At 34.9% G+C, this 27,115-nt stretch overlaps 1 protein-coding gene across 1 annotated transcript in view; it reads left to right on the top strand.

The window, feature by feature from the left end:
* PSMD14 (proteasome 26S subunit, non-ATPase 14) overlaps positions 1 to 27,115 on the top strand; it is a 94,638-nt gene that overhangs the window by 59,229 nt on the left and 8,294 nt on the right. The window contains exons 8-10 of the mRNA XM_029934492.1: positions 9,571 to 9,678; positions 16,163 to 16,237; positions 20,426 to 20,551. Of these exons, the coding sequence (XP_029790352.1) occupies positions 9,571 to 9,678; positions 16,163 to 16,237; positions 20,426 to 20,551 (309 nt within the window). The remainder of the gene's footprint in view (positions 1 to 9,570; positions 9,679 to 16,162; positions 16,238 to 20,425; positions 20,552 to 27,115) is intronic.

Raw genomic sequence — 27,115 nt, 5'->3', positions numbered from 1 at the left:
TACATTAACTTTCTCACTTTAAGAAGATGAAGGTAATGACTACAAAAGAAATGAAAACTTCCCCTTGTATTTTGTATTTCCTAATTTAAGAATACTCTTCTCAGCTGATTTTTTTTTTAATTGAGCAGTTACTATTTTTTCTGACCTATTTCTCTAAGACATGCTGATGAAGAGAAAAATAACTACATTAAAATTCTGGCCTTTGAATTGCAGTCAGAACTTTGAAGTGATTAATGTATTACAGCCAAACCTGTTTTGTTTATCTGCCTATGTATTACCTTCCCAACAAAATTGGGGCCTCTTTTAATGGAGAAATGTTTTCCTATCTGGAAATTTATGTAGTGTCTGGTAAAAAAAAATTTTTTTTCATAAATGTTTATAAAATAAAATGAAAGAATGAATGTGTCAATTATCAGCTATTACCAGTTCTGGCTTTTAGCATATAAAACTGGTTAATTTTATGAGGTTTAGTAATTTTTAAGTTATTGGTCACAGAATCATTTATTAAATAAGTGAAATTGAAGATTGATAAGGTCAATGAGCCAGTTCATCGATATTAGCCTTGATGAATATGAACTTTGTGTAATGTAATCAGAGCTAGAGTTGTGTGACATGCTATTTGCCTTCTAAAGATAGTGAAAGATATTCAGAATACCTGTAGAAGATTTTTCTTTTTTGATCAGTATCCCATAAGGGTCAGTTAGGGCTGGATAGTCCTAATCTCAAATTGTACACACACACACACACACACACACACACACACACACACACCTTTTCTTCATCTACTTTTCCAGATTGCAAGAGAAAAATAGAAAATAGGACACATAAAAATTCTATTTCCACTCCTAATATAGCTCTGTGAGCATACCCATCCAACTCTTGGAACAAGTTTAGTTACTATATTATCTTTTGTTTGCTTCCTGTTTTACACTCTTATTATCAATTTGAAGTTTTATAAAATTCTCAGATTTGATTTGTGAGGCTATCTAAGAAATTGTAGATGCTAATGTGCCTACACTGTTCCTGATAGACAAGCTTAATAGTTTATAACATTTATTTAGCTGATACAATCAGAAATTGTCAGCTATGAATATTAAAGCAATTTTATGTTTAAAATTCTAAGAAACAAATCTTATCTAGAACTAACGGTTTTTAGTATAGTTCTTTTAATTTATAGTTTCTATATTAGTAATGTAGTCTCTGAGCTACTTTATTGTTGTTTAGTACTTGCTATGCATTTTGAGTGATATAAATCTGCCTCAAATTAGTTCAGATTACGTTGTTTCAGTACAGATATAGGAAAACCTTTAAAACTCTTTCCATTATCTGTAAGAATATTATTTACTGACTTAAAAAAATTTTTTAATGTCTTTTATTTATTTTTGAGAGACAGAGAGAGAGAGAGAGACAGCATGAGCAGGGGAGGGTCAGAGAGAGAGGGAGACACAGAATCCGAAGCAGGCTGCAGGCTCTGAGCTGTCAGTACAGAGCCCGACACAGGGCTCGAACCCACATACCGCAAGATCATGACCTGAGCCAGAGTCAGACACTTAGCCAACTGAGCCACCCAGGCGCCCCTATTATTGATTGACTTTTGATTCTTGAATACTTTCCTTTGCTCAATCTAAAGATCCCTGCTCATTCACTTAACAGGTGCTTCCTGATCACTACTGTGTCCCAGGCATCCACTGGAGACATAGAGAAGAACAGGATCTAACACTGTCCTTAATGCTGGTATTGTACCAGCAGATGGAAACCATCACTTTGTAGAGAAACCTTTCCATAATCCAGATATACAGCAATTGTTTAAAATCATATTGATAAAAAGTCATATTGAAATGATTTGACACTAGCCCTTGTTAATTGTTGAAGATGTTTCCGTACCTGGGACGTAGTGTTAATAGATTTAATACGGTCTTTTCACTGGGGGTAGGTCTTGTAGCTCGTAGTTGATTCCTGAATGACTATTCTTAGATGACTAGTAAGCTAATTAATAGATGCCCACTGGTGCTTCTTACATTCCAAATTGCTTTACTGTATGTGGTTTTTATTCCAGAATAAACACAGGCCGGTACTTGTGACGTTTGGGTATGCCATGGAAGAGTATTTTATGAATTTCAAAAATGATCAGTGATAGGAGATAGGAAGTACATATTTTATAAAGCTAGTGATTAAATATTTATAGATAATGAATGCCCCTTTTTGAGGGAAAATGAACATGAATGATAAAACTATATAAAATGCTTTCCTTGGAGTTCTTGGTTTTCATAGGTGTTTATTCTATACCATATTATGTATGCCAAGTACTCTCCTGGGGAATGGACATTTATTTGATGGCGAGTAAGACACAAACCTGCTGTCAAGTAACTGATCTAGTAGTAGTCTTTTCTTACTTTTGTGATAGGAGAAAGTGTTAACATCAAATAGCTTCGTGATGAGGAGCACTGGCTCGCGCATGCTGTGTACGTACAAATCGTAGCGGGATCGCTTGCTTGTTGTGTCATCTCATTTAGTTTATCCAACTTCTCTGAGCCTGTTTTCTTATCCATAAATTGAGAATATTAATACTTAACCTCGTGGTTGTTGAGAGGATTAAACAAGATAATTTCTATACAGTATTTAACAAATCTGCTCAATAAAAATATATGGCAATGATATACAACAAAATATTAACCATTACATATTTTTCTTACAAAAATGACCTTGCCTATTGAGAAATGGCAGTTTGAAGGATATGTTTGCATTTTTCTTTGAAGCACATGAAATGTATCTAAGTCCTTTATTCCTCTTATCCGCCTGCCCTACTATCTTGTTAACATGGTTGAGCTCCAGCCTTTGGTCTCTAAAGCCTTTCATTTCCTTCCTTGTTGTGGACCTGTCAATAAGCATACCAACTTTAGTTTGTGTACTGGCAAGAAATCTGAAGTTACTTGTTCATTTTATATAGACTATGGGTGAGTAACCACCAAATAGAATGGGTATTCTGAGTTGGTATCAGACCAGTGACTCAGAGGTGGTAGTCTATTTTATCACTAATAGTCCCCTGAGAAATTCAATTTTTAAGTTTAGTGTTTGTCACAATCTAGAAATATCTGTTATGCTGGAGTGTCAAGATTCTAGGCATATTGTCATTTTTACAAAGAGATAATATTTAGCACAACTGTATACTTTTTAAAAACCTTTAATTAGGAATTTTCCTAAGGAAATAGATGTCTTTATAGATGTTTCTTCCTTGGGGCACCTGGGTGGCTTAGTGGGTTAAGCATCCGACTTTGGCTCAAATCATGATTTCATGGTTCATGAGTTCGAACCCTGCACTGGGCTCTTTGCTGACAGCTCAGAGCCTGGAGCCTGCAGCCTGCTTCAGATTCATATTCTCTCTGTCTCACAGCAATAAATAATAAACATTCAAAAATGTTTCTCCCTGATTTTCTATTGATGTTTTCCTATGTCAAGTGCTTGTGGATGCCAAATTTATAATTCTGATTTGGTTTTGGGAGTAGCTTTTTTCTAATTTTAACACTATTGAGGTAGCAGTACTCTATTTTGTTTACCAGATCAGTGTGGGTGTTCCAAGAAGCAGGTACCAAAATGGGATTAGTTGTGGAAGAGATTTATTACGGTAAACATCTGTAATGGATAAAGGGGAGACCCCTCAGACAGCAGTACAGGTCTGACCCTGTAGAAGGAAAAAGGGAAGGTAGAATTGGGTTAGGACATATCAAACTGTAGCATGTGTCTGAGAAATTTTCAGCCAGACATGGGAACAAAGTTGCCCTTTAAAAGAATCCTTGGTTCTAGTACCCGCCCCTGTGCTCCCTCATTATCTGGAAGTAGCCCAAGGAAAACATGACGTAGGGTGAACTCCCAGAAGGTCCAGAGGTGTAGCATGCAGAGGTGGTGAGTCAGCTCTGCTCTCTGCAGCAGCTTCTGTCTGAAAAGAGGTCTGAGCTGGGCAACTCTGTGACTGCCACAGTTAATAACACTAAGAACTACAGTGGCAGGTACACGTGTATTTTATTTAATCTTATCACTAGCTCTGTGAGGTGTCGTTCATGAGCAAATGGTGACATTGAGAGCGTAAATAACTTACCATGGATCGCTGAGCTAGCCATTGAAGAGCCACAGTTGTGACTTAGGATTCTGAATCCTGTGTCTCAAGCATTTAGGTACCTATACCAGACTGACTATGTGCATACCAGAAAAAGTCCTGCTGAATTTCACTTTATGATTTAATTGTATTCTTTTTATATAAAGTTTTATGAATCTAAAGATTTCTAATCACCTTTTGCCATACTAGTTTCTAAAGATCCATTAGTTTTCATTAAGGCATGCATGTTTAAAACTTGTGGCTTTACTGTTTGCATTTTGATGCATGTCTTCACTTGTCAAAAAAAAGTACTTTATGCTAGTTCCACCCCATCCCCCCTTTCTCCCAGTATATTGAAGTTGTACTACAGATCTCTAGCTACAGTAAGCAGTTCTCCAAGGATGAAGAAAGAAAATGTACATACACATAGGAATTTCTTTTCCAGAGCTAAAATTGACATTTTATAAATAATTTCCGTGTTGCAAACTTGAGACTAAGAAATCACAGCAATTCAGTGATATGCATTTGGCATGAGTCAGTTTTAGTTCTTAGTGCTTTTCATTGGAAGTGGCATAAAAAGTAAGATTTCTTTGAATTTTTTATGCTGTGGGCTTACAGGAGACAGAAGATGTTTTTCTCTGATAGATGTCTGGCGGTGCACGGCAGCAGAAGTAACGAAAGGGTCACAAACCCCAACTGTACTCCCAGGTCACATGCCCCCTTAATTTTTAAAGAATCTAGAAACAGCCTAAGCAGTTGATAACAGGTCATTTCTAGGTGATAAAGGGTATTTGATATGGAGTGCTGCTTTTCTTTCTACACTAGCATTTTTATAGTCATTAGATATGGTAGTGGGTTAATATGTTTTTAAGTATGTAACGTAACTGGTAACTGAATTACAACTTTTTTTCTTTTTTTGACATTTGACATTGATTTTGAGGTCTTAAAATTTTTGTTTCAAGCTTTTAAAAAAACCTATTTCTGTTTATTTTATATATAAACACTTTCCATAGTCATTGACTTCAATATACATGCAAACGGAAGTGCCAAAGGCAGCTACTGGTACAAGAGAGAAACAGAGACAGAGAGATTATAATTCTGGTAACTACTGCCAAAAGTGCTTATGCATTTTTCTTTCAGACACCTTTGTATTAAACTAATTTTAAGAGCTTTGCTAATAAGAGAGCCTCCTTTGAAAGTAAACATTGGGAAACATAGGTTGATGCTTTAGAAATTTAGTCTCTCAGTGACCTAGCAGTTGATATGAAAATATGAATTTGAAAATAAATAGCATATTGGATAAACTGTACGATACTTATGAAAGAAGCCAAAAAATTATGGATTAAGCTGAATTTGGAAATAATTACAGTTTTGAGTCCTAAACCAGATTCGTTAATAAAATGAAATGATAGATAGGTCCTTGACCCTTGGGTGTGCTTGGAATAAATATGGAAAACAGTATTGTTTTTAAAACTATTTTGCTTTTATAAGCTAAGACAGATGTACAAAAAAGATGCAGTTTTTATTTTGTATTGGCAGCTTCCAAATATTTAGTATCTATTTCCAAGAGTTGCAATTAGTAAAGCAACCATGGTACTGAAATCTGCACATCCCACAAGCTAATTATATTTGCAAGGTCAGAGTGAATACATATTTTCAGAAAAATAAAGGGTTATATAAATATGTGTCTTCTACTTGGCTGTTATATCACAGTTTGTTGATCTGGAGTATAATGTGTACAATTCACAAATTTGTCTGATAACAGAAAGTGGTGTGTGATTGTGTTTATTTTACTAACCAGTATATTCACAGCAATCACTTCCAAATATCTCTCCAGTAAAGATGTGTTAATTACAAAACAGACAAGGTCTTCTATTATATTAAAGCTACTAACAAGAAGACAGCAGGAATCACACATGTAAATAGCATCATCAACCCCTATTTTAGTCCTCTGTTTTGATCTGTGAGTTGCGCATAGACCAAAGGTGCTATTAAAGACTGAGTGTATGAAATAGGCAGCATTATATGAACAAAATTTATTCAACAAGAAAACAGACCTTTAACATGAATTTAACAAGCCTGAGAAATTATAAACTATCATATGCTGCAGATTCATGCAGTGATAATAAACAAAAAAGGAAAGTAAGAGGTTTCCCTAAGCTAGCCAAACTGCTAATGGTTTTGTTATAAGCTGTCTACTGTTGCAGTGACCTCTGAAAAGTCTCAAGGCACTTGTACCAGAAAAAATTAAATGGTCAGGCTGGTGGATAGAGATTCAATGTGGTATATAGGATTTCAGCATGGAAAGGAATTATAAAAGTCTAGCATCATATTCCTGAAAATATTCTTTATACTTTAGTTTGGAAGTTTTTGTTATTACATATTAATGAGGTAGTTTTTGCGCAAAGAGTTTTGGCTAAATTACTATTTGGATTTATAAGATATAAACTGAACTGCTTTAATGTGTGTGTATTTTAAAACAAACTGTTTAGAAAATTCATATAGCTCCAAAAATGGATTCTTTCCTCTGTCCCCTCCCCCATACCTTAATTAATCTTTGGGGGCTCTTTGTGCAGTGTGTTGTATCTAAGATACCGTTCTTATCCATGGAGTGACCACTTTGCTGTCATTCTGTTGCATCATGGTGCAAATACATAAACATGGAGAAATGCCTTCAGCTTATACACACCTCCAAGTGCTCACCAGGGCTTTTTCTTGAATCTTACTGTGGCATAATTAACACCTTCTTCACCATTAGTGCACTGGACATTAACGAGTCTATTTTGATAGGTTGCTCTAAAGGAGAAACCCACTTATTCTCACAGCGCAAAAGGCAATTATAAAATTGTACAGAAATTAAAATGTAGACTATATTGCCATATTTATATTTTTGTTGCATACTAAATCTAATTTTGGTCTGCAGGTTGTTGAACATGTTAGTTTCCTTAAGACTGTTGCTATAGCAATGGCAGCAAATTCCTTTAATCTTGGTGTAGTTAAAGTGTTCTCTCCTATTGGCTATCGTATTGCTGTTCAGGAATTATCTATCTAAGCATGTCATTTCAGATAGGCCATCATTTATTAGTTGAACAGTATATCACTTTCTAAATGTTTTATCATTTAACATAATTTTTTCAGTTTTAGATTTGTTTCTAACTGATAATACCTACTTAGCTGGTGTTTTCATTTCCTTTTTATGAAGTTTCACACCTGCTTATAATATTCCAGAGAAATATTGCAGAGATTTTTGCATGTAAAATAGCTGCCTGCTGTTTTAGGTTAAAAGTGTTGAGGATAAAAAAATACATAGGCATTTTATTGTGATATATGATGGAATTTTCATAGTTCTGTAGGATTGGTTTTTTTCTACAAAGGATTTTACTAAAATTTTAAAATAGAATCAAAGATTTCTAAAAACAGTTGGGCCAAAATGATGCTTTTACTCTTAAGTTGACCACAACACTTAAATGATGGAAATTCTTAATCCTGCATTTATTTAAGTACATCTATGTAATTTTTCCCCTTTTACTTACATTTTAATTTTATCTTATGTGTTTTTAGTAGAAAATTTTACTTTGTGTTTTTTAAGCAAGTGCTTGAAATTATAATATTTTACTAAAGCATATCTGATATTAGTGCCTATTTTTATTATTGCTCTATGAAAATAAATAAAAAATTTAAGTATAAGCAAGAGCTATAAGTCTAGGTCATATTTATTTATATATAAATGTGAAAGTTAAGTCTGAATTTCAGTTATTGTAGAGAAAGAAAAAAGTTTTCACAAACTATTAAATCATGTATGTTCTGGGGATACTTGGTTTTATTTTGAGGCAGCAGGACTCTTTGGGGAAATTCAGACTGTTAGAAATAAAAAGCAAAATTCAAAGTTGGGTTTTTTGCTTTTTTTTTTTTTTTTTTTTTTTTTTTTTTTTTTTTGGCCTGCCAGAGTGGATACTTGTAATGCTTTGGTCTAAGTTTGTATTCTTGACACTGCTTGTTGAGAATGGGCGATATTCTTTTTCTTTCTTTAGATTTTGTTCTTTAGTATACAGTATGAATACATACTTAACTATGATCAGATTTTTCCGATTTGATTTAGATTGCATGTGGCTTAACAGGAATAAATTTCATTTTCTACCTCTTACTTAGCTAAACTTACTCAGCTATACTCCAACTAATACAGATGGGAAATAGTGTAGTTGATGGTAGCTTTTATAACATTAATAAATCTCAGTTAAAGCAACTTTACGGCAAATCTAGAAAAATACATTATCTTGCTTTAAGAATTTTTTATGTGACAAAAGCATTGAGTTTATCCTGTAGGTAATTGACTTAAATTTCCAGAAAGAATTATCTGCCTTATGTCCCAGTGCTTTACGTCAAACTTCACAACATATAAAACCTTTAATGACGGGCGCCTGGGTGGCTCAGTCAGTTAAGCCTCTAACTTCAGCTCAGGTCATGATCTCACAGTTTGTGGGTTCGAGCCCCACGTTGGGCTCTGTGCTGACAGCCAGCTCAGAGCCTGCAGCCTGCTTCAGATTCTGTGTCTCCCTCTCTCTCTGACCCTCCTCTGCTCACTCTCTCTCTCTCAAAAATAAGTAAACATTTTAAAAAATTTTTTAAAAACTTCAATGAGTTCTATCAAATCCATGAGAATGAACGGAAAAAAATGTTAGGATGCTATGTGACTTGTTAAATTTCTTAATATAAAACAACTAATAGATAATAGTGTATCATGTAAGAATTTGTACTTTTTTAATGGAAATATTGAATACACTTAGAAAAAGATGATACCTACTGTTATTTCTTTACTATTAACTTAGAGCCATATCATTCTAATACCATGTTCCTGGCTTAAAGCACAGATGACCTTGGTTTTTGGTATTTGCCTCCTATTCTTGACAGTGACTTGTATGTTTAAGGCCATCAGACAAGGTATAAAGTCTTTTATAGTCACAAGAAGTAAAAGGTATCTGACTAGAAGAGAATACGTGGAGCAAGTGCCTTGCTGGCTGTAATTTTGTTGTCATTTCAAGTACTGTGGTAGTATAATTGATGTGACAGGGCTGGGCTTTACATGTGGTCCCTTAGCTGGTGCTCACTTTCAGTTTTAGTTTCTCTTTGTCATTCATTTTGATTAGGTAAAATTTAGGTGACAAACATATGCACACCAATGAAGGCTGTTTGGTTCTGTAAGTTTAGTAATGATGTATTTCAATACCAAAGATGCAAAGTTAATGTTTTTCTTTACTGCTTCATGAAAATTGCAATAATTGGTGTCACCTTACATTACAAGATAGAGGGTGGTGTGCTGATGGCACAGTCAGCAGGAGGTTCTTTTTTATTAATATTATAATTAAATGATTTTCTGGAAATAGGCCAGAAACAGATGCAAGTTGATCATGCCTTGTCCACTGTTGCTTGGCATCATCACTTGCTTTTTAAAAAAGAATTGACCTGACACCTTATTTTTACAGGTTGTTATTGATGCCTTCAGATTGATCAATGCTAATATGATGGTCTTAGGACATGAACCAAGACAAACAACCTCAAATCTGGGTCATTTAAACAAGCCATCTATCCAGGTAATGCTTGTATTTGATAATGTGTTAAGACTCTGTTTTACATTTAAAAAGACTATTCTAAATGGCCATATTAAGATCTGATAACGTAGCATTTTAATTTGTTTGCAGTTAGTTTTTCTTGTGGTTGAGAGGATGATTGTGGAAATAAATATGTTGCAAAAGTTAGATTTGCTCATTTATGAGTCTGTTTTTAGTGGAGTCTTTAAACTTTCCTAACATAGTTTGAGGATACCCTTTTTGGGAGCATAGGAGAGCCTTTATCTTGAGAGTACCTTACGGTTTTGCATGATTAACACTGTAGTAAAGGACTGACACAAGTTTCAGGGAGAATGCATTAGGTATCACTCCTGATTGGTTAGTAGACATTTCTCATAGCATTGAAAAATGGAAAAATTGATATGCCTTGAGACAATTCCTAAATGGTACTTAAAATTTTCTACCTTTTCTTTGTTTAATCTCCACATTTAAAACATATTCTACAGAACAAGTCTGTATATTACTTTTGATTCATTTATATCTTGTTCTTTCTAATACTGTCAACCATCATTATTGCAGTTATGTGGGCATTTAGTATCCTCCTGAGTGATTAATGTTTTCTTTGTATCATTCGCTTGTCTCATTGTTTTTACACAGATCTTTATTGTTTTCAAAGATTATTTTAAATGTGTTTTAAAATGTACCACAACCTGTGTCTGTATAGTTAATTGCTTCTCTGAAGATTAATTAAACAGACAGAAATACCATGTTTGGTTAAATAGAACACATAGGACAAAGACATTTAGTAGCTATTGCTTCTAGCCTTCTGAAACCTTGCTCTGTCATATGATTGTCTTTGGGGAGTTGTGGCTTTGATAGTTAACCATGGTTAAGCCTTGGTTACATTCTGAGAACTTTATACCTTTAGATGCTTACTTTTGTAGCAGTTACTTGTCTGAAATTTTCATCAGAGTGAAATGTTTTGTTTCAAAGAATTGAGGTGTGTTGTTTTTGTGTAAAATTTTTTTTATAAGTCACAGAAAACTGCAGAGTTTAATGAGTATGAAATAAGCTACCAGTATTTTTGATTGGGTGCAGACAAGCCCATGCTTGTATGTTCCAAGAGAATATATTATTGGGCCTGTTTAGCCTGTGATAATGACCTTTCTTATAAACCCCCATAGTATCATACTGCTTCATTATTTTTTTGCAAAAGGTTAAGTAGCATCTCACAATTCAAGATCATTGTGATTACTACATGGTGTATTTTTGCCAGAAGTTTTTACTAATTGCAAGTCAACAGCCACCTGTTGCCAATTTCACGTCTTAAATGTAAACACTGCTTTTTAACTTTACAAAATTGAGTAAAATCAATATTAAAATCTGTTTTTTTCTACAGCAGTCCAGTTTATGTTTTTCAGTTCTACCTTACAGTGTGTCATTTAAGGTGGACCTTATAAAGCAAGTTCCAAACCCAAGTTAGAAGGACCTGTGTATTTATATAATAGCTACAACATCATTGTTTTCCCTTTCATTTTAGCTTGTTTTGCCTTGTAATTAAAATCTGTAAATATATTTATTTCACAGTTTATATAGCGCCCATCAGAATGACATCTATCTGGGTGCTTTACAGTTTTAAGACAGTTTCAATACTAAAACACTCAAATAGGATCAAGCCAACGAGTGACAGAACAAAGCCACACCTTAAAGCTCTTTCTTAGTTTTCTCAGACAAGCTAGAAAGAAAGCAATCCATAAGAACCTGAAATGAATGGTAATATTTATAATAGAATTTTAATATATGTTAGCAGAATCTTTGACTTGGGCATCAGAAGACTTTCCATAAAACTTTTAGTTTAAAGGAAAATTAGTTTGTGTTAAGAGGGGCCTTGCTCCTAAACCAACTTCCTTGTAGGGGGGATAGGAACCACTTATACTGGTGGTCACTAATGCTTTTCTAACATGGTTTTTTTTTTCCATTATACTTACAGTAGTGGGGAAAATTATGATTATATTATAGATTATTGTTTAATAATTTGAGGAAAGTTCAAAATATGTTATAAAATAGGATATACAGGTCTCCTCTTTGCAAATCCACATTTTATAAACTGTGCCTTTGTACCTATAACAACATGTTAGCACTGATTACTTTTGGTGGCGGCATTATGGAGGCTTTTTCTTGTTTTTACTTTTCCATGTTTCTTAAACTACTGTGAAACATTTATGACTTACAGAAAACATTATTTTTAAAGCACTAAAACAATCTTGAAATAGCTACCCCAAGACAAAGCTGGTAGACAAATTTTATGTTAACTTTCGTGTTTTAAATAAGAGAAGCCATTAATAATCTTGATATGCCGAAGTATAGAGCTTATCCTATAGACTTTTGTTTAATATATGAGACTTTGTATTATTTTGTCCTTGGAATATTTGACTATTATTGTCAAAAGTATAGGATTGAGAGTTAACAAGCATTTTAGTTTAGTAACTAAAAAATTTAAACTATATTCCACTTAAACTGTTCAGAGGATTTCAGCTTCTTGAGAACCATAGAATAAGTGAAGCTTGGGTTGTAAACTGCATGGAAATTTGGTAACCTTTGATGCACAGATACGTGATGCAAAGAGATGCATTGTGCAAGGACCATGAGCCTCTACGTAGAGCCCTAAATACAATTGCATTGTCTGACAGAGTTAAGCTATTTGAAAAACGTTGTTTTCAGTACTGATTGAACAGCTATAAAACAGTTGCTCTGGAAGAAACCTTTGTGGCCATTTTGTAGGTGAGGGAACTGAGGCCCAGAAAGTTCAAAATTTGCCCAGGCTTTATAATGCGTTAACGTAGGCACTGATATTCATAACCTGTGCTCCTGGTTCTTTATACTGCACTTGGAATTTAATTAAATAATTAATTTTAGCATAGATAATATATTTATACAGTTTAAAATTCAAAAGGTAAAAAAGGTAGTCCGCAGAAACTCTTTTGCTATCCAAAACCCAGTTCTTCATTCTAGAGGGAACAATAAAACACGTTTTGTTTCTTTTCAGAATTTATTGTATTTCTATAAAGAAAGCTCCATTTAAAAATATGATCTAATGGGTATTCTTTAGCTCCACATTGCACTCCATCAGTGAAAAATTAATTTAAGGCAAGCAAACTTATCTTTGGATCTAAATAAACATGCTTTTTTAAGAGCATGGAGCTTTTTTGACCTATCAGAACCTCTAAATAGGTTATTATGTAGTTCGTAAGCCAAGTGTTTTATAATACACCTGCTTTTCCATGGCAGTGAGTGTATGGAGATAGACCTTCTCACCTCTTCTCAACAGTCTGGGCAGTGTCAGTGACATATGATGAGGGTAGGTTTTAGTTGCTTTTAGTTCTCTGATACAGTCATCATATAGGAAGCCATTTAAGTAAAGGATCTTATTTTATAATGTTGCAGCAGTCCCTTTACATCAAATATGGTTGTACACAATTCATTCCGACATGATAGCTGACTGCCTCTCATAAACTGCCTTTATTTTTGTTCCATAGTTTCTGCCACCTTTGCTCATGCATCACTACAGTTCTAAGTTTATTACTTTTCCTTCTCACTAGTATTTACATTCTAATGGTTTAGCCAGTCTCACATTCATTGGGACTAGGTATCTATTCTCCCAAAGACATTTCTGATATTAAGTTTAATAATTCACATGAATGAACAAATACAGAAATATAAATAATTTAAATGGTGATTGATTTTGAAGTTTATTTCACTCTAATGACGACTTGTGTACTTGTTTTGTTGAAGTTGTCATGCCGAGAAAATTATGAAGCTCTACTCTAAAGATGAACTAAAACAGTGTAGAAGTAAGCTGAAAACCCCTTTGTCTATGTCCAAACCATTCTTAATCTAGAACAGATAGCACCTTACTCTGATAATAAGTACCAATGTAGGCAGAATTTCCTTCTTGAAAGGTTGGCAGGGTTTGAGCATAGAAAACCAGGATGGGGATATACAAAAAGCACACAAATAAGGTATGTGCTGCTAGTAAATCCAAAATGTCCTGTCCTAGAAATGCCGCTGTAAAAGGTGGCTGGTTTCCCGGGTCAGCCACTGAAAGCTTATTTAGCTCACAGCATATAACAGTATAAAATAGAATCAGACGTTTATAACAATGCGTCTCTGAGAAACTGTTGCAGATTTTAAATAGCCAATTAATGAATGGGCTTTGGGAATGAATCTTGTTTTAATGAGGAATTGCCTAAATTTTCCTAAGTCCATCATATATTTATTAAGTGTAAACTTAAAAGTTATGTAGTGATGTTTTAGGGACTTTTGTAGCTGTATAACTTTCTCCTTTATCTATCTGACATACTATGGCATTTTAAGTATATTCTGTTTAGTTTGCAATTTGACCCTTTCAAAAGGTTAGTTCTCCCTCTTGATAAAACAGATCTTATGTTGGGTATATGGGGCCTCAACTTGCCAACTAAATTTGTTAATATGAGAGAATTTAATATTCACTGAGGCTGAGTTTTGGGGGCTCATGTGAAAGGAAGACTCAACACGGCCGATTTGCTGTGATTTGGAATGTGCTGCTGCTGCACAGCAGGTGAGTAAGTGAAATTGGAAGATGCATGAGGATATCATTTTATTTAAACTTCAATATTTTTTTTTATCCTTATGCCTACTAATCTTTCATTCTGCCTGTGTTAGTTTTACCTCTTTTATCTAAATAATGTAAGTGAAAATCAAGTAGGTACTGCCTTCAGATACCAAACTGTATATTTGGGGAGTTACTCTCCAAAATGTAGACTGTGGGCACACTGGCTGATTTTTGTGTTTGTTGGCCATAGGTGTTACTAGCTTTACGGCCGCTATGTAGAAGTTAGGGCATTGTACGAGGGCACTCAGTGAGGGGGCAGTTGACAACTGAAATCTAGTGTTAAGTTCTACTCTTCACTTAGGGTCTATCCACTGGGAGGACTAGATGCCTTCTATCCAGGGGATACACTTCCTAATTTGTATAAATACTGGTACAGAGTAAGAGAGGATGTGATTAGTTCCACTTTTTGATCTGCACAGCATTTCTGAGCACTGAAATTTAATTCACTACTCCTGATGATTATTGAGATGGATAAGGATTTAAGAGACTTAGTACTTAAATTTTGTGCATCAACCATTTTATTATAGCAGATGTTAGGATAAGAATAGATTGTTTATAGTACATATCTAAAATGTTTTAGTACTTGGTCAAGTGATTTTTGCTATCAAAGTAAGACTGGCTATGCTTTGTTTTTATCCTGGCCCTTTAAAGTGTAAGGACTTATGAATCCAAGAATTTCCTTCGATACATTGTGACATAGTATGGTAGAAAAAACATGGGCTTTGAAGTCAGAAATACTCAGGTTCAAATCCCATCTTTGCCTTGCTGTAAAACTGGTACAGATGAAGAATTGTGTTACATTTCCTTCATCTGTCAAAATAGAAATAGAATCAGTCTACCTTACTGGGTTGTTGTGAAAATAGAAGACCTAATGTGCAAGACAGGTGCTGGGTATTCATTAAATGTTTCCTTTCTGCCCCTTCCTCCTCTACCCCAGCACCTTAAGACTTCAGCTGTACAAATCCAATAGAGTGTGGTGGTGGTTTTGGTTAGCTTTATATTTGAGTTAACCCCCAAACCCTTTTTGTTTTTATACTTGTTGAACATTAAGTCCAAGGTGTATTTCTGTACTTTAATGTCTTACTTGGCTGATAGAGGGTCTCCCAGAGTACCATTCTGAACCCCATTTGAACGTGCATTGCTAGCGTTTGATTATTTGAGCAGTTGTGTGTGGATTTCATCACTGGCAGATTTCATTATTTCTTAATAAAGCCATGTCATTAGCTTAAATATTTATCATGATCTGCCTGTTTGTCTTAGAAAAGTGCAGTGGAATAAATCCTGGTTAGTGAGATTGCTTCTCGCTCGTTAAGATCATGAGATAAGAAATGGACCCAGTGAAGAACAAACTCTACCTTGTTAATTTGGAGACAAGTGTGGACACAATTATTTAACTCTCTTAGAACTGAATCAGGAAAGAGGGAAACCCCAGATTAATGTTGTATGTGAAAAGATAAGTGTATTATTATGACTAAAATTTTGACTTTTCTTTTGAAATAACAAAGAGCCTGTAAATATCATAAAATTAGACCTAATAAATTATGTATTATTTATATATTATGAATAATTAACTTGTAACTTAGATTACAGTAGGGTCAGACCCTCTCTCTGACTCTGGGCAAGACTACTGAAACTGTTAAATTTGTGCTGCTGTGTATGATATTTTGAAGAATGTGTGACTGTACTTCTAAACCTTCTAAATTTATAGCTGAGAAAAAAAAATTTTCATTTATTTAGATTAAAAGGTTTTTTTAAGAAGAAAGTAAAGATATTATTTACAGGATATGTCAGCAGTTTTGAATGGTCTTTTACATGTAAAATATTAATTTGTTCTTTTCTAATCATTTATTTATATAGGCATTAATTCACGGACTAAACAGACACTATTACTCCATTACTATTAACTACCGAAAAAATGAACTGGAACAGAAGGCAAGTTAAATTTTTTTATCTTAGAAAATTGTTTAAACTATTACTTAGTATATTTGAATTTGAATTGTTGACTTTTTCATTGATGTGTTCAAATATTTTTTCATTCTTAATGAATTGCAGGAACATAAAGGAATATGTTATTGGACATAATAAAGACATTTACCTTATTGATAGGTGCTAAAATAGAGAATAAGTAGGAAGCAAACATTTATGGTTCGTTTTATGATTAACTATAAAAATCTTTCTCATAATTCTGTGATGTTTCTGATTAATTTATCTTTTTCAATAAAATAAACTTTCAAGGGGCACTCAGTTAAGCTTGCAACTTGACTCAAGTCACGGTCTTGTGGTCAGTGAGTTCGAGCCCCATGTCGGGCTCTGTGGTGACAGCTCAGAGGTGAAGTCTGCTTCAGATTTTGTGTCTCCCTCTCTCTCTGCATGTCCCCCACTCACGCTCTGTCTCTCTCTCAAAAATGAATAAATGTTAAAAAATGAATAAATAAAATGTCCTTTTGAAACTTTTCTAAGTTTGAAAGGAATAAATTAGATTATAATTGTGTAGTACTTAAGGAAGGAAGGGAGGGAGCGAGGGAGGGAGGAATTCATACCCTGTTTACATAGGGTAAACTTAAGGTGAATCAAAAGAGGAATGCAGGGCGTGCCTTGGCTCAGAGTTCATGAGTTCAAGCCCTGCATCAGGCTTCACACCCTTGAAGCAGTGTGGAGCTTTCTTGAGATTCTCTCTCCCTCTTGGCCCCTACCATGCTTGCTCTCTCCATCTCTCTCTCAAAATAAATAATCTTTAAAAAAAATTTTTTTAAAGGGAAGTGCAGTAGCATTTTCAGATATTTATAGCTAGATTCTTACTCCTTTTTATACTGGCCAATTTTAAGTTTTGATCACCTTAAAAATTACCTCACATCTTCGTGGTTTGTAACATTCTTTTGTTTCTACTATTTTAGGGTTATTTTAACTAAGGCCAAATATTTAAATCTGCCTATTGCTTTTTGAAATTATAATCAAACTGCTTTTTTTACTATTACAATTAGTCATCTTCCACATTAGCTTCTTGTATTTCTCTCTGAGAAAGACTATTGATAGTCAATATGTTTTGGTTCCCATGTGACTCTCAGGTCCAAATGTGAGTAGTAATCAGTAGTAAACAAGACCTTTCTTAACTGGTTGCAACTATTCCTCACAAAGGTACCTTAGGAGGGTATTCACCTCCAGCACATGAGGTGCATGAGAAGTGGGATAAAGTGGGCTGTTTGTACTGCCCCTCTTTCATTTTTTTAAAAATCACTTTTAATTTTTATTTATTTTTTCAATTTACATCCAAGTAAGTTAGCATATAGTGCAATAATGATTTCAGGAGTAGATTCCAGTGGTTCATCCCCCATGTATAACACCCAGTGCTCATCCCAACAAGTGTCCTCCTGAATGCCCCCTTCCCATTTTAGCCCATCCCCTCACCCGCAACCTCTCCAGCAACCCTCAGTTTCTGTATTTAAGAGTCTCTTATGTTTTGTCCCCCTCCTTGTTTTTATGTTATTTTTGCTTCCCTTTCCTCATCTGTTTTGTATCTTAAATTCCACATATGAGTAAAGTCCTATAATATGTGTCTTTCCCTGACTAATTTCACTTAGCGTAATGCCCTCTAGTTCCATCCACATAGTTGCAAGTGGCAAGATTTCGTTGTTTTTGATTGCCAAGTAATATTCGTGTGTGTGTGTGTGTGTGTGTGTGTGTGTGTGTGTGTGTACACACACATATATACCATGTCTCTTTTATCCATTCATCTGTCAATGCATTTCATCAAAAGGAGAATTCTGTTTTGTTTTGTTTTTGTTTTTAAGTTTTATAATACACTGTTTTAAAAGGTCAAAGCTACCAGTTAACTCACCCAAAGGTCCTGTGTACTTTGAGGATGACGAGTGAAGGGCTGCAGGGTCCAGCTCTGTGCCGTCCTGAGGGGGACATGGAGCCTTTAGGCTCTCTTCCAGCTGCTTGCCTGTGTCCCAGAGTTTATATCTGCCGTTTTAGATTTAGTTGATAGCTTAGAGTATATTTTCAACACTTATTTTTAATTTTTATAGAATAGATATTGGCCATGAAAAAGAGCACCAGTCAGACACAAACACACAAAAGAATTTGTAGATTTAAATATTTTTTCAGTCTGATATCTAACACCGAACTATTTAGAAATACCCAGCTAATAACATCAACCTTTCCCCCCTTTTTGGGCATCCCCCCCAGATTTAGCCACTATCCATGACATAAAAGACACACAGATACCTACCTAAGTTAATTGATGTTATATTTAGGCTTCTAGTAGCTTAGTTCTTGAGCTTTTATGGTACCAAAAGTCCTACCTTTACTCTTACCCATCAGCTTGTATAATTAACTTCAGACTTACTCAGGAGTCCCAGTGGAATCTTTGGTCAGGCATGGTAGGAATATCCTCATGCTCTGTGGTGGGAAATCCAGTTCTCCAACTTAATTACAGGTAGCTTTATAATCTGTATTGTTGCAGCTGCACAAAAATTTCCTGAAGATATATTATCTAGAACACTTATCTGGGAAGAAGATGGGAAGCAATCAAAAAAATTGGAGTTAGTTGTGTAGGATTTTTTCAGTTATTTTTTCTTTGCAGGTTAGTCTTATCTCCGTGGACCCTTGAATGGGAATGGAGGAATTTGGAGCTATGTGTCTTACAAAGTCTCATAGGTGACTTTTGACATGCAGCTTATTCTCTAGCATAAGAAAACCTTTGTACCACATGTGATTGCAAGTCTCTAAGCAAGTAGAATAGTTTTTCTAAACTAAACTCTAGACTTGTAGCTATGGCTTCAGATTATAGCTCATGAATCTCACAAAATAGACTGGTTCTAATGGCAAAAGATCAACAACCATTTTTTTGACAGTGGTTTTATGTGTCATTTTAAAAAGTTACTCAATTATAAGTTTAACTAAATATTTGTAGAATAATAAGACAAGAAAAACTGTCTTAAAAACTCTAAACTTTAAAATTTGGGAATCTTCATGGGTGCCTGGGTGGCTCAGTTGGTTAAGCTTAAGTCTGACTTCAGCTCGGGTCATGATCTCAGGTTTGTGGGTTCTAGCCCCACATCGGGCTCTGTGCTCACAGCTAGCTCAGAACCTGGAGCCTGTCTTCAGATTTTGTGTCTCCCTCTCTGACCCTCCCCTGCTCATGCTGTCTTACTCTCTCTTTCTCTTTTCAAAAATAAGTAAAACGTTAAAAAAAAATGCAAAAATTTAGGAACTTCCAGGAATTACATACTCTGAACTAGGATTCCAGATTGAGAAACAGTGTTTAGTTCCGTGATCACTAACGGAGTCTGATCTCAGTTTGTTGCTTTCATTGCAAAATAGATAAATTGTGATTTCCTGCCCAGTTTTATGACTTTTCATTTAGATGGTAACATTTGAAAATCTGTGGATAGAATCTTAGAATTGAAAACAAATTTCATATCTAATATAAGCTCTCAATTCATAAATCTGTAAACTGAGGTGCAGTAAGATTTACATGAAGTCATTCAGTAAATGGGGCATTGACCTCCTTACCTTGGCATTTGAAAGCTGGGCTGTATGAACTATTAGAGATCTGGTATGTAACATAGTTTCATTCATTTGTTCATTCCCTTATACATTCAACAGATGTTTATTGAATGTTATGATTAGATATCGTTGTAGAATCTACATCGTGGTGATCCTGAAATCAACTGGGCAAAGTTTCTACTCTTTTGATATTTCTTCAGTAAGTGAGAAATGTAATAATAAAATTAAAATTTCAGGTGTTGATAGTGTTATAAAAATAATAAGGCAGGTTAAAGGAAGAAGAATATTTAACGTAGTGTGAGATGACTTTTTTATATAATATGGAGAGGAAAGCCATACATCTTAAAGGAAATGAGACAGGAAAACCATGCAAAGACAAGGAAAATAGCCTTTGTGGCAGAAGGACAGTAAATACAAAGGCCATGGGGTTGGAATACTTCTTAGGTTATATTAATATAAATTTAGGAGAATTCTTATTAGAATTTAAGTTAATAAAATTAAATTTTAAATTCATTACTTCTAAAGGTTTTTCTGTGAAATTGTTTCTCAGGACAAGTGAGGCAGTATCCGCAAAGCAGGAAAATTATTACTTTTCTTTATATCTTTCAGATGTTGCTAAATTTGCATAAGAAGAGTTGGATGGAAGGTTTGACACTTCAGGACTACAGTGAACACTGTAAACACAATGAATCAGTGGTAAAAGAGATGTTGGAATTAGCCAAGAATTATAATAAGGTGAACGTTACTTCCCACATTTATTTCTTATTACTATTTAGAATACGTATGACTAGATGGCAAGTATTGTATAAATATATACATAGTTAAAAGTAGAGTGGCCTAGGGGTGCCTAGATGGCTCAGTCAGTTAAGCGTCCTGACAGCAGCTGGGGTCACGATCTTGGAGTCCATGGCTCCAAACCTGGCAACAGGCTGTGTGCTGACAGCTCAGAGCCTGGAGCCTGCTTTGGATTCTGTGTCTCCCTCTCTCTCTCTGTCCCTACCCTGCTCACACTCTATCTCTCTCTGTCTCTCAAAAATGAATAAACATTTAAAAAGTTAAAAATAGAGTGGCCTCTTTTCATAGATCAGATAGTAAATATTTGGACTTGTCTGTGGAGATACTCAACTCTGCTGTCATAGTAGAAGAGTAGCCGCAGACAGTATGTAAGGTGTGTTTCAGGACACCTCTCTAACAATAAAACAGGAAGCTGGCTAGATTTGGCCCATGGGCTCTCATTTGCCAACCCCTATTGTAGGCCATATAAAGTATTTTTACAGAAGTTTTTTGATTATCCAAAGGGCTTTTTCTTTGAAGGGAATGGGAAACGAAGAAATGTAGGATGATAACAACAGCATTTAATGCTTCTACATACAGTTTAGTGTATGAACTTTTCTTTTTCCCATTTAATAAGTGTCTGTTGAAAACTTGCTGTGAACCAGGCACTGGGGATATGGTAACAAGCAGTACTTGTCATCACAGAACTTATTTTCTGGTATAGGAAATAACAAAGAAACATAATATATTAAGATTGGTGCTATAAGAAAATAAGTGATGATGATGTAAAGAAGAAAAATTGGCAGGGCTCCTGGGTGGCTCTATCATTTAAGCATCTGACTTTTGATTTTGACTCCGATTATGATATCAAAGTTTGTGAGATCAAGCTCTTGTCAGTGCAGAGCCTGCTTGAGATTCTCTCTCTCCCTTATCACATATATGAGGATGTTTAAAAAGTTATGTCTTGGGGTGCCTAGGTGGCTCAGTTGGTTGGGCTTCCGACTTTGTCTCAGGTCATGAACTCACTGTTTGTGAGTTGGAGCCCCGCATCGGGCTCTGTGCTGACAGCTCAGAGGCTGGAGCCTGCTTCAGATTCTTTGTTTCCCTCTCTCTCTACCCTTCCCTTGTTCATGCTCTCTCTCAAAAATAAAATAAAACATTAAAAAAGTTATATTTTATAGAATCTCCTGAAAATATTTATTGTATACTATAATATATGTGGCCGTAATATTCTTGTTCGTAGATTTATATTTTTTTGTAATTCTGAAATTAAGAAAATACTTGAGCTATGACTAAAATATATCTTCTGGGGGCACCTGGGTGGCTTCCTCAGTTAAGCGTCCAACTCTTGATTTTGCCTCAGGTCATGGTCCTACGGTTCATGAGTTGAGCCCTACATCAAGTCCTGCATTGACAGTGTGGAGCCTGTTGGGATTCTCTCTTTCTTTCTTTCTCTGCCCCTACCTCTCTGTCTCTAAACAAACAAAACAAAATATATATATATATATTTAAAAAATAAAATGTATCTTGGGTTAGTTTCCAAGGGCAGCCATAACAAACTGTCATAAACTGAGTATCTTAAAACAAATACATTCCCTCATGATTATGGAGGCTAAAAGTCCAAAATCAAGGTATTGGCAGGGCCATGGCCCATCTGAAGACTACAGGGGAATATCTTTCCTTTTCCAGATTCCTCAGTTCCCAGGTTTTCTTTAGCTTGTGGCAACTTAACTTTGATCTTTATCCAGGGTTAAGAGTTCAATATTATCTTTTGGGGGGACATGATTCAACCCATAACATGTATTTTATAGCTTTCTTGGCCAAAACCCACATGAAAAACAGATTTTAGGGGCGCCTGGGTGGCTCAGTTGGTTAAGCATCCGACTTCAGCTCAGATCATGATCTCCTAGTTCGTGGGTTTGAGCCCTGCATCAGCCTCTGTGCTGACAGCTCAGAGTCTGGAGCCTACTTTGGATTCTGTGTCTTCCTGTCTTTCTGCTCCTCCCCCACTCACACACTCCCTCTCTCCCTCCCTCCTTTCCTCCCTCTGTCTCTCTCTCTCTCTCTCTCTTTCAAAAATATATGAACATTTAAAAAATTAAACAGATTTTACATTTTTTACTGATTGCTTGCAAATGTATATGTGTGTATATGTAATTGCAACAAAGGTTTTATGAAACCATATTTACTTTTATTACATGTGATATATTTTTTCTCATTTGACTTAATTTTATTATTTCAATTATATACATACATATTGTATACATGTACATATAGCTTGCAACCCATTAATGGACTGAAAACCTATAATTTGTAAAATATACAAATCATGCAGGACTTTGTTTACAAATATCAATTATCTCCTGTACAAGTTGCAGTGGAAAACAGGGATCCTTTCTTCATTTGTAGGAAAACAGAGGCAGTAAAAAAAAGTTCACTAATAATCAAGAGTAGTAGGCCAAACTTGGTGTGTTCCATAACATGTCAGTATTCAAACAGTCCACACACCAGCTGTATCAGTGTCACCTGGAATCATGTTAGAGATACAGACTCTCAGACCTACTGAGTGAAAATCTACCTTTTATCAAGATTTCCAGGAGATTTGTACACTCATCCAAGTTAGAAGTTAGAGAACACTGCCATGGAGAAGATTGTGAAGTCCTGTAGAGATTCAGAGGCTCTTGCTTTCAGTTTTGAGGGACCTGGAATGCTGTCTTGGAGAATACAGCATTTGAGCTAGACCTTACTGCATAAATAAGATTTAGACCTACAGAGAAATGTTAATCCTAGGTAAAATAAACATCGCACGCAAAGATTAGAAGACAGAAAAAGCAAAGACCACCTTAGGGAAACTGTGTTTGGCTAGAGTATATAATATATGAGGGTGAATGGGGGAAGAGTTTTTTAAAGTTACGGATTAATTGGAGTACCAGGATAGAGTTATTTTTGACTAGGAGTATGATATACCAGAACCGGGTTTTAGAAATGTAATTTGACGACAGTATAGATTGTGCTGGAACAGGAGATTTGACGTGGAGGTTCTGTTCAGGAGGAGCTTGCTGTTACCCAAACAAAGGTACTAGGTATTTGCTTTACCAGAGTAGCATTGGGAACAGAAACATCAGCAGGCAAATAAAGAAAACATGGCACCTAGGTAGATGGAGTGAAAGAAGGAGGAGGAATCAAAGATGAATTCAGGGTTTCCTGACAAGGTGACTAAAAGTATGTTAGTACCATTAAATTTTTCCAATTTTGAAGTAGAAGGTTTGAGAAAGGAGATCAAGTTCTATTTTAAATAAGCAGGTAGAAATACAGGACTAAAAATTAATGATAGGAGCTAGAGCTTTAGATTTTGGAGGCAGCTAAAAAGCTTTTTGGTTGTCACACCGAAAAGTAGTATTTCTCAGGGCACCTGGGTGGCTCAATCCATTAAACGTCTGACACTTGATTCCAGCTCAGGTCATGATCTCACAGTTTCTGACATGGAGCTGTACATTGGGCTCTGTGCTGACAGCATGGAGCCAGCTTGGGATTCTGTCTCTCTCTCTCTGCCCCTCCCTCACTCCTGTGCACACAGGCTCACTCTCAAAATCAATAAATAAAGTTTAAAAAAAAAGTAATATTTCTCTTTTTACATTAAACACATCTTACCCGGATAAATACTAGCTAAGAGACTGTATAAAATTTGCTATGTATATCAAGAAGTCTTTAGAGAGAGTTTAGCTTTGAAAGAAGTTGATGGGCCCATACAAACGAAATTCCAGTGGAATAGGTCTGGCTTTGAAGAGCAGTGCCCTGATTTTATATGCAGCGTACAAGCTGGAAATCATTGATTCTAGATTATAGGGAAAGTATTTTTTTTTATCTTTTTAGTATATGTTTTTCATGCTGTGAAGATTAAAGAGAACGAAGTAGTTTATCATACATAAAACAGCTAACCTTTTACACATTAGTGACTTAAGTAATATTATTCAGCAGAGTGTAGGAATGGTTTTCATTTCTCTGTAACATTGCAAGTTTTAAGTAAATTCATATTGGTACCACTGCCAGGAAATAACCTATTTATGGTTACTGCTGCCCATCCACAGAAGTTTTTCCTATTTTACAGTTTTAAAAAATCTCTGTAGTACTCAAAAACTTGTAAGGTTTGGTTATAAAATGAAAACAATGTGTAAGCTGTGATATGAAGGAGTCCAAATTTGAGAATGTAATTCCCTCTGTGATTGAAAGAGAATGTGGTGGAGTTTTTAGTAACACTTAAAATATAAAAAGAAATGCCCATGCTACCAATTCTTCATAGTATTCTTTTTAATTGGTTGGTGTTCTAAACTAAGGTAATTACTGTTAGGTGCCAGTTAGCTCCTAAAGTGAAAGAAGATTAGAAAATAATTAAATTCCTTTGTCCCAGCTTTTCTATTTCAAGTCTGAATTCAGTGCAAAGATTCTGCTTGATTACTAGTCATTGATTTCTCTAATTACTGAACTACAACACCCACACTCTGTTATTCCAAGTCTCCTCTAATTTATTCATGCTAAGATGTATCAAGTTTTAAAATATTGATAATATTTGATTGGATATTTGTAAATGAATGTACAAGTGAAACATGAATTATAAAAGAGCATTTTAAGAATAACATAGAGGGAGTGGCTTAGTTGATTGAGCATCTAACTCTTGATTTCTGTTCAGGTCATGATTTCATGGTTGCGTGCAATGGGCTCCTTGCTGAGCTTGGAGTCTGCTTAAGATTCTCTTTCTCTCTCTGTCTCTCTCTCTCTGCCGGTCTCCCCAGTACAGACCCACATCTCTTTCTCTCTATTAAAAAAAAAAAACAAAAAACCCAGAGAGAGGGGCACCTGGCTGGCTCAGATGGTAGAGCATCAAACTTTTGATCTCAGGCTCATGAGTTCGAGCCCCATGTTGTATGTAGAGATCACTTAAATAAATAAAACTTAAAACGTAACAGAGACCTGAAGATTTCCCTTGTTTTCAAACATGTTGCCCTGTAAATTCTGACAGTTAACTTTTCAGGTAGAAATAGTACCTACTATGTAACCTGAAAGAAAATTCAGGTATATTTTTTATGTGATTACATATAAAACATGTATCTATATGATTACATTTAGTTTACTACAGTAGCTATTTTAAGTGGGAAAATGTTTTATGCTAGTGCAATAAGATAAGAAAAAATAATAAATATTGGGAAAATCAGGCCAGATTATCATTATTTATGTATGATAAGATTGTTTGCAATCAAACAATAATGTATGAGACTAAACTAGAAAGCCATCAGAACTGTTAACAATAGAGAATTATGTACGCGGTAACCATGAGATTACATAAGCTGAAACCAGGTGAAAAAAATAATAGGCAAATCAGTTCACAGTATCTAAAATTATAAAATACTTAGAAATAATTACCATAAGAAATACATGTGCAAATAAATATGACTTATTTGAATAATACTAAAACATTTACAAATAGATTCTCTTGTTTTCAAATGGGAATATTCAATATTGTAAAGCTGTTGTCAAGCTTTCCAGAGATTACTTTAATGCTATCATTAAATATCAGTGAGGTTCACAGTTTTGATAACTTGACAGTAAAGTTTATATGCAACAAATATAATAACTAACATATATTGAATGCTTGTTAGAAGTCAAGCTGGGAGAAAATATTTGTATTGGTAACACAGAAAGGGCTAGCATCCCCAAAATGTATAGTATCCACAAGAACCCCTATAATATAGTTTTTAAAATCAATAATTTGGACAAAACAGCTAGAAAACTCACTGAAGACAAATGGCATATAAACATTAAAAGGCAAGTTCAACCTTGTTAAGTAGTCAAAGAAAAATTTTATTTTCAAATATAAAATATGAGAAAATTCATCACTAGTGGGTAAGTAAAGACATCCAGCACTTTTGGGACTATGTTTCAATTATAAATGTGTGTAACTCTTAAAACTAACATGTTCTCTTTTTAGGGTTATTATGAAGAATAAATTCTAAGAGTGCAGACTTACAGAAGTTTTTACAGCCCGCTATTATGTGTAGAAATTGTGTTAACAATATGAAAAGTTCCCACTATGTTACCTATTTTCCTTTTCTCTTTCAAAGATGCCTCTCTCTCACATTTATCTCAACATGTTATTTTATGAAGTGTCACCTCAAAAGTGAAAAGTAGAGGAATGATATACTTTATGTAAATCCTGAATTATTTTCAGTTTTTGCATTATCCAGATGTTGCTTATATCTAAGATTGTGTTAGGTCAAAGTAGCAATGACTTCAACAAGATAGAAATGTAGGTCTCTTAATAAAGAAAGGTGTCTTAAAAGTTAAGGCCAGTAAGAAACTTTGAAGTCTTCATGAACCCAGATTCCTTCTATTTTTTTTGTTCCACTTTCCTCATATTGGCTTTTACCCTTTAGATTTCCTCACAACTCGGGGTGATTGCTAGAGCTTTAGCCATCCCATCTGAGTTCCCAACAACTGGTTAAAAAGGAAGGACAGAAGGGGGAATACATC

Source organism: Suricata suricatta, chromosome 3 (genome assembly GCF_006229205.1).
Source record: "Suricata suricatta isolate VVHF042 chromosome 3, meerkat_22Aug2017_6uvM2_HiC, whole genome shotgun sequence".
Classification (NCBI taxonomy): Eukaryota; Metazoa; Chordata; class Mammalia; order Carnivora; family Herpestidae; genus Suricata; species Suricata suricatta.
The sequence above is the reverse complement of the archived record's forward strand: the minus strand, read 5'-3'. Positions and strand labels throughout refer to the sequence as shown.